This window comes from Ctenopharyngodon idella, chromosome 2, assembly GCF_019924925.1.
Source record: "Ctenopharyngodon idella isolate HZGC_01 chromosome 2, HZGC01, whole genome shotgun sequence".
NCBI lineage: Eukaryota > Metazoa > Chordata > Actinopteri > Cypriniformes > Xenocyprididae > Ctenopharyngodon > Ctenopharyngodon idella.
Window position 1 is genome coordinate 24653218 of NC_067221.1, and position 8731 is coordinate 24661948.

At 38.6% G+C, this 8731-nt stretch overlaps 1 protein-coding gene across 1 annotated transcript; it reads left to right on the plus strand.

Moving 5' to 3' along the window:
* Nucleotides 1-9: 9 nt before the first annotated feature.
* Nucleotides 10-7510, plus strand: si:ch1073-184j22.1 (erythroferrone). The gene is made up of 9 exons (XM_051915585.1): nucleotides 10-520; nucleotides 1122-1260; nucleotides 2019-2135; nucleotides 2354-2468; nucleotides 3654-3781; nucleotides 4053-4164; nucleotides 6020-6110; nucleotides 6232-6310; nucleotides 7013-7510. The coding sequence occupies exons 2-9, from the start codon at nucleotides 1123-1125 to the stop codon at nucleotides 7109-7111; spliced, it is 879 nt and encodes a 292-aa protein (XP_051771545.1). The 5' UTR covers nucleotides 10-520; nucleotide 1122; the 3' UTR covers nucleotides 7112-7510.
* Nucleotides 7511-8731: the final 1221 nt, after the last annotated feature.

Below are 8731 nucleotides of genomic sequence, written 5' to 3' on the forward strand. Positions count from 1 at the left end.
GAGAGAAAGGGCTGGCAGAGACAAACGAATGAGCTAAACACAAGACAAATGAAAGAAGGGACCAAGGAACTCACTGTAGAAGAGAGAGAGACAAGGAGAGATCAGATAAATTAAGAGTTCAGATAAATGGCATGGAGGCTGAAGAAAGACAAAGTGACAGATATCAGCAGCAGATATCAGGAGGAGTGGACAAACTAGAAGAGGAGGAGGAGTCTGGTCTGAGAGGAAGCTAAAAAGAGTGGAGCGCGAAAAGGAGCCCTTCAAAACAGAAAAAATCTTTTCTGAGTGGGCTACTGACATATACGTGGAATAAACTGGAGCCTGGCAAAGGGGACCTCAACTGGCGAAAAAAAAAAAAAAAATCATCACTGAAGGAATTACTGAAACTATAAACAGACGGAACTGTGCAAAGGCACCAGGGAGAGCAGAAGACAATCAAACATTATTAAAACAGAAAGAAGAAGTGGAGATACCACCCACAGAGAGAGACTGAGTATACCACACACAGGGTTTATCACAGGTAATCACACCGCAACTGAGCAACAGACACTAACAATCGACAAATACATTCACATAACCACACACATGTATTTATGGAATGCACACCTACACACAGTGGGTATTTATAACACATACACTGAACATCCATAACTCAAGCTTAGAGAGTTTAGACTATAGTCAGGAGGCACAGGGAATCTTGGCTGTCACAGGGGACAGACTGACTGTGAATGGGTAGAGTGGTGAGGCCCTACGGACATCTCTCATGGCACTCTGAACACTCCATGCTGAGGACAATCAAAATTTGAACTGATCTGAGAACGGATTTTCTTCTCCATATCAAAAAACCACCCCAGAAATTAAAGTAGATCATTGGTAGATCATAGACCAAATCATCTTCTCCAAGTCAAGTTCCACTATCAGCTACAGGACTCTTTCCAAAGTGTGTTCACACTTTGAAGAACCAGCACTCTCAACTCTTGGATATCCTTTTTCTCTAAGGACCGATTCCATTGTGTTAAACACAGGACATCTGGTCACATCTTTTTGTTGGAATGGAAGTTGTGAACTGAGATACTAAGAAGGGGTTGAGTGAGTTATACGTTTACCTACTGACACTGCAGCATGAAGCTCACGCATGGGACAAGAGGGGCACTGACGGCCTTGCTGCTGAGTTTACTGCTGACTACCTGCACCACACAAGAGAGTGAGGAGAGTCTGGAGCTCCAGGAAGAAAACAATACAGTCAGCACTGAGAGCCCTGTAAGTCAAATGCCATACACACACCTGCTGTACACCTGTCAAGGCTTATACAATGACACTGTGGAATCTCGTAAATCAAATCTTTAAATTTTACTTTATGGGTGTGAGAACCTATATATATATATATATATAATTTTCTAAGCAAATTTCTTAACATGTAAATATTTGTATGAACATAAAATGATCCAACAACTGAGACATAAACTGAACAAATTTCACAGATATATGAGGAAAAGAAATTGAGGAATGAGTTCTTGAAAAAAGTAGTAGTCACTAGCTGCTGTAATACTACAGTACATCTCATTCTTATGGACTGCACCAGATTTGCACCAGTTCTTGCATATGGTTACATGTGGTTTGGTTACATGTGGTTCCTGCCTCCCTGTAACACTGGCCTCTTAGGCCTCTTACATTACGGACATTGCAGTTTATTGCTCTGTTCACATCTGCACTCCTCATGCCTCCCTGCAGCAGGAGTATGGCATGTTCACGCAGGTGTGGCTCTCCTGGTGTTTTTCAGAGTCAGTAGAAAGGTCTCTGCAGTGTCCTAAGTTATTGTAACTGTGGCCTTAATTGTCTACCACCTGTAAACTGCTAGTGTCTTAAGGACTTATGGACAAGCTTTCCAATAATCATTTGTTTGGTTTTTACAAAATTACATTTAAAATACAGAATCTTGAAAAAGGGATGTTTCTTTTTAGCTCAGTTTATATATATTTGCTTATAGTTTAACGCCCTGAAATGCCTATCTTTTACAGGAGACTGTATCCTCTGACATAACCATCGTGAGCCCCCACAGGACATGGATAGTCTTTAGGGACAACTCCAACAAGGGTGGAAATAAGAAACCAAAAGGAAATAAAAGACTATCCAAGGTAATCTCTGTTACTTACACACCCTGCTATTATGAATAATATTAATAGATAGAATAAGTGCATTGATATATTGAACAAAGGCTTTATGAAGTCTAGTATGTCTGTATGAACACAGATTTAACACAGCACACACAGATAAACCTAATGAGGCCTATAACAACATGTCTACTCTGAGAAAGTCCCTAATCCTTCACCTCTTCAACTTTCTATACGTCCAGCATGGCCTTCCAGGTCCACCAGGCCCTCCTGGTCCCCAGGGGCCTCCTGGTCCTCCAGGCCCCCTACTGCCTCATCATGCAGAGTTGATACAGGACTTCCAAGTCAAACTGAAAGGTATGCTGGGATTTGTGGACATATGCCCATTCCCACACCATTACCAATTATACCATACAAAACAGAAAAGAAATCTCAATACATCCATCTGGCAGACCTGAGCAAAATCTAAAACTTGTTAAGATTACATTTGACAAGTGGATTCAGATCATCAGCTTGTCAGGAGAGAGCTCCATGAACCCAACTGTCAGAGTGTGTCAGATAAGAGAGACATACAAAATGTACAGAAAGGTGGGTCTCCAGGAACAGGATTGAAAACCACTGTTCATAGTGTTCATTAACACTATTGTGACTTGTATAAATGTGTAGGTTGCCCTTTGGTCTACAACGTGCACCATCTAAAGATTCAGTTCCCTTGTGTTAAGGCAATAGTTTTGTCAGAGTGATGGATTCACACTACACAACGACTCCAGTTGCAGGTTCACAAATTAATTAAACTGGTTAAGTAACTGTTTTGACATCAACACCTTTCAAAGAGTTTGTTAAACATTTGAATATGTTGGTTTTAATGGTTTAACAGGTTGTTTGTGTTTTTGTTTCGGCTAGGTCACTTTCAGCATTGCTTGATGTTTGGGATGTGTGTTGTCATGCTCATTTGTTGGGGCGGCTGCTAGTCTGATTGTGGGCTGGTCTGATCTCTTAATAGGTGTAATTTTCCAGGACGTGGATTTGACTTGGCCTGGCCAAAGAATTCCACGGATTCCAGATTTTGTGCGTGTGTGCATGTGTGTGTGGAATGAATGTTGGAGCATTGCCAGGAAAGCAGACACAGGTCTGTTTGTGCTCTGGTGCAGTGAGCTGCAGGCTGTTCTGACAGCAATATAAAACATAAAGGCTCTTATTCACACAGAAAAGTGCAGTGGCGCCGCACGCTTATACATTCTAGCATTCTCATTCCTTTACACTTCCATCCACTCTGTCTGCTCATACACACACTCAAACACTTCAAATATTTACATCTTCTATTCACTGTGAGATTGTTGAATGAATTTATATGCAGCCAAGTGTCGGTCAAAAACAATCTTAACCATTTTCTACTGGCTGTATTTCAGTGTTTTTGAGTCTGAGAAGGTGTCTAGTCTACTGGGTTATACTTTATCCCACATTAAACAATGCAGTCAGATGGGAATTAATTGTGCTTTTGACAAAGGAACATTACAATCCTGCCATTATCTTTCCACTCAGAGATGGTAGGAACTTACTGTCTGCTCTGCGATCAGCCTCCTCGTGTGGCCACGGCTTTCCGTTGCCGACTGCACCACAACCTGCTGGTCCACCGTCGCAGTCTGCAGGAGCTCCAGCCCTTCAACACTGTGAGTGGAAAACAATCCCTTCCAAACTAGAAACAATTTACTTAATTCATTAACTATGATATAGTATCCCCAGAGCTGTGAATTTAAATTTAAACTTTAATTAGACTTTCATTTGTTTGAAGTAGCCCTAGCTTCTAGATATATTGGTTTAGCAGTAATGTTAGCTTTGGCTGATGGTAAAACAGACTGGCAAAGCAGTGGAGAAGGGTTGGCAATGGATAAGATTGGCAATGGCATATTCAATATTTCCATTTCTGTGTGTTTTCCACAGCCCTTAAACACAGAGCAGTTCCATCAGAGAGGGCAGGGCTTTAACGCCAGCAGTGGCCGGTACACGGCTCCAGTGTCTGGGTTCTATCAGCTCACAGCTAGTCTGCTACTCGGTATGTAGTTCAAAATGTTTTGCCCCTGCCCCCAATATTCAGACTTGTTATCAACCTTAAACTTAATAGCCCTTAGGTTAAACTAAATAGCCCTTAAAATGCCCTTGAAACTTGAAAATAATCTTGTGCGTAGACAAGAGAGAAAATCGACATCACCAGCTCTAAAACTTAAAGTCCTAAAACAGATATAGCATCTAAATTTCTGTATACTGAAGTGCCTTCTTAACACCTTCAAACCTTCAAAACGACACCCACTGGACCCCTGTCCTGCAGAGTTTAGATGAAAAATCTAACCAAAGTCTTCAGGATTACTTGAAAATTACAGGCAGGTGTGTTAGATTTGGCATGGAGCTGAACATTGCCCTCCAGGTTCAGAGTTGCCTATTCCTGGCCTAAAGAGTAGGCTACATATTAATACCTCAAAGCTTCACTACAAACTTTAGTCTCTCTATTGCCATCTGTAGTTGAATCATAAAATTGTTACGTGCAGAGTAGATCTTTAACCTAAGTTGAGGTTCTTCTGTGCGGATGAATCTGATGGTTTAAGGAAACCACATGGTTATTGGTGATCACCAAATCATATCAGATCTGTCATGCTGCACTAAGACCCACTGACAGTAAGAAGAATTTCCAACAAATCGTATATCAGAAAAAAGTCATATGACCAAATATCATATCTACCACTGTGGTTCGGATCTTGTTGTGGTTCAGGCTCCGTTGCTTTCCCTTTTTGAATGCAAATTCAGTTTTTTCAATTTAAAAACAGTTAGAGATTTTTTTTGTTTTGACAAACAGTGATTTCCCGTAGGTCAGTGAGGGTTGCTGTTTTGACTGTACTAAACAATACTATTTATTGCAGAAACAAGCTACAACTACTCCTTAGCACACACAATATATTAGCTGGATCTTCTTTTGCATTTACTGACATGACGTTAATGCAAGAATGAATGATGTAAGCCTGGAATTTCCTGTGAAATCTGATTTGACAGTTTGAAATTGAAATAAATATTGTTGGTTTACCATAGTGAATTGTAATAAGTCAAGTCTGTGGTTTTGAACACAGATTTGTTATATACTCACTCAATAATTAAATTTCTATCTATCCGTCCATTCTTCAAACAGATTGTCCATTGTGGAGCCTATCCCAGCATCTTATGCTGTAGGCATAAATGGAAATTCACTAATTTATAGCAAAAAAAAAAAAAGGGGGGTATGATATCCTAACCTTGAACACTGGCTCACAGTTCTTTTTGAATCTGATGACTCCCCAGATCATGTGGCCTTATGGGATAATGTCCACTGGTTGCAGATGCTGCAGAGTTTAGTTCTGTTCAACCCTGTTCAAACTCACATCCCTGTAGCTTTCTAGTAATCGCAAAGACCTTGATTAGCTTGTACAGGTGTGTTTGATTAGGGTTGGAGCAAAGCTCTGCCAGAAAGTGGATCTTGAGAACCCCTCTCACGCAGGTACTATATCATGAATATATTATGCTTTTAGGCACAATTTCTGCATATGTAGCAGTAAGTATGCTTATTTGTTGCAAGGAATGTATATATCTGTAAGCTAAACAATATGCACTGGCAGGTCATTTAGTTGTTCTATTTAGACAGATAGAAACATAAAAGATAAGCTTCATATGCTCATTCTGTAGCTGAAGCACATGCAATGCCTTATTCCTGATTGCATCATGTTTTTTCTTAGAGAGTGTGTGGTAAATTGGGCCTATCCAACAGTCTGTCCCTTAGATAAAGTTCAGTGGAACGGGTGGGGTTGCTTGTAGTACTGAACACAGAGCCTGCCTGTCACAATCCCTTTAACTTTGCATCATGTATCTGTGTTTGTGTGTTTTCTTAGAATCCAATGAGTCTCAGAAGAAGCCCAATGCCAGGCAGAGAGACAGTGTCAAGACCTCCATATGCATAGAGTCTCTTTGTCAGAGTAATGTGTGAGTAGTACTGGTCCATTATAACGAATAGCACTGACCGTTTGAACTGTTATTCTAACACCACACAGTCAGTCAACCAAATGAGTCCCAAACCATGATTAATGTGTTTATAATGATGCAGGTCTCTGGAGACAGTGACTGGAGTGAGTGCTACAGGAGGAGTATTCAGTATTCTCCTGACCGGTACTCTTTACCTACAGGTACGACTGGCTGACAATCTTACCACAAATCATAAAAAGTCTATTTAACTTAACAAAAATTATACAGATTACTGGATCCTTTGTGCCATAATGCTGACAGAAATCAAAGGCCTGGGACCATATTTGGGGCACCTTTTTAATCTGATGTGTCACAGGGGCATCTTCTGCTCCAGGGCCCTTGACAATATGATTAATCCCTGTCAAAACCCCAGTATTATGCATATACATCATTGCCCTCTTTTAATAATGTGATGCTTACTTTTTGGCTATTTTATTCAGTTTATTCAAAAACACATTATAAATGCATGACTGTTAGTCCAGGTCAGTAAAACTTTTCAAAATATCTTAATTTGACCTTTTTTATGACAAGGATATGCAAGGTTAGTTCAGCTTGTGAAGTGTCATGTGGCACAACCACCCAAAACTTTATGAATTCAAAAAAATACCTTCTTACCTTGAAAAATACATTTAAAAACTTTCAAGGTGTAAGGCAAATAGATTACTTTTTTTTTTAAATTGATGATTAATGACAATGTCATTACATATACACTCTTCTTAAAAATGGTGAACTAACACACCAAACAATAGCTACAAAGAGTGTTTATAATCTAAGAACTTTTCTTCTTTATCATGGACGATAAATATTACTGACCCATAAAATAACAAAAAGCTTCAGTAATGTATATAATTTCTTTTTCACAGGCTGGAGAGTATGTGTCTATTCTCATTGACAATGGGACAGGTTCAGCACTCACAATTCTCCAAGACAGTCTGTTTTCTGGCATCCTTTTTGGAATATGAGGACACCAACAAAGCACAAAGTAACGACTATAAAAAAGACAAGTTTCTCTGTGCTGACAAAATACACAACTTTAATAGATGAGGTATTCAGGACATATTATAATAATAATAATTACATAAGGAGGACTCTTTCCAAGCATCTAAAAAAGAGTCTCTGTGTATAATGATCTTTAACATTGTTGCAAATTTGCATTGTTGCAACAGGGTTGCACTGCTATTTCTTTCCAAAATAATGGAAACTTTAATCTGTTCATAGAGGTGTATGTATTTTTTTTTCATGTGGTATGTTTATGTATTCCATTCTTAACAGGGTTGAAGTTTTATTTATTTGCATTTGCTTTTTGAAACAATATTGATATTTGTGTATATTTGCAATAAATACTTATATAACTGCTGAAACCTGCTCTGCGAATTTATTTCAGTGAATATAGTGATTTATATAAATTGCCTTGTTATATAAAGTGCCTTGTTACTGAAGAAAGTACGGGTCCCCCCTCATGACATGCAGGAAAAGGCTAAATTAGTAGGCTAAATCGTAAGCACGCTTTACTAAGTCGTTCCCTTGATTTATAAATCATGTGCACGATTTACTAATCCATTTCCTCGATTTACTAAATCGTCCGCATGATTTAGTAAATCGAGGGAATGAATTAGTAAATCGTGCACACAATTTACTTTTTTTCACTGCATTTCATGTGCGGTGCTCCGTAGTACAGTGTTTCAACATGCATTTTAAGCATCCTGTTGTATGAAAGATTTTCATGTTTTGCAATTTATTACTGAACCTTTTGGAAAACAGAAACATTTCCGTCAAGTCAAGTCTACTTTATTTTTGTAGCACTTTATACATTACAGATTGTTTCAAAGCAGCTTTACAGTAATAAACAGGAAAATAATGATAATTGATGCAAACAGAATTCAATTCTGCTGTAAAGAAGCTCTAAAAAATAGTGTCATTATTCAGCAGAAGTCAGTTCAATGTTGATTCAGTTTTGTTCAATAACTGTGTAGTAGTTCATCAATTATGGGATGAGTGTAATTCATCTATAAAACAGCTCTGTAGAAAACAACATAAAATGTCATTGCCCAGCTCAGTTCAAGGATTAGTTCACTTTAAAATAAAAATTACTCCATGATTTGGATCCTATGTGTATGACTTTCTTCTTTTTTTCTAATCACCCTGATGCTCCCAAGCTTTGTAATGGCAGTGCACGGAAACAACCTGTTTGAAGCTCAAAAAAGTGCATCCATCCATCATAAACATACTCCACATGGCTCCGGGGGGTTAATAAAGTAATATAAAGTAAATATAATTATAAAGTAAAATAACTAACTTCCTCCAGACCGCCTTCTGTATTAAACTTACGTAAAAAGTGTGTAACGCCTCTCGCAGTTCAAAACGCTTATGCTACGCACTATGCCTTCCGTATTCAACTTATGAAACAAGTGTAACTGACACAACATCAGATAGTGTCAGTGCAGTCAAATCAATAATACAGTATTGCTGAATATTAAGAGTCCCCAACTAAGCAAGCCAAAGGTGACAAATGTTTCAACAAACATCTTAATCCTTGTGATTTTGTACCACTAATAAAGCAACTACTACCACATTTGTAGGAT

Bases quoted from the DNA above. Each gene is read 5' to 3' on its own strand.
- si:ch1073-184j22.1 (XM_051915585.1), top strand. From the start codon at position 1,123: ATGAAGCTCACGCATGGGACAAGAGGGGCACTGACGGCCTTGCTGCTG. The intron at 6,111-6,231 runs GTGAGTAGTACT...ATAATGATGCAG, and splicing joins TCTCTTTGTCAGAGTAATGT to GTCTCTGGAGACAGTGACTG. The intron at 6,311-7,012 runs GTACGACTGGCT...TCTTTTTCACAG, and splicing joins CCGGTACTCTTTACCTACAG to GCTGGAGAGTATGTGTCTAT.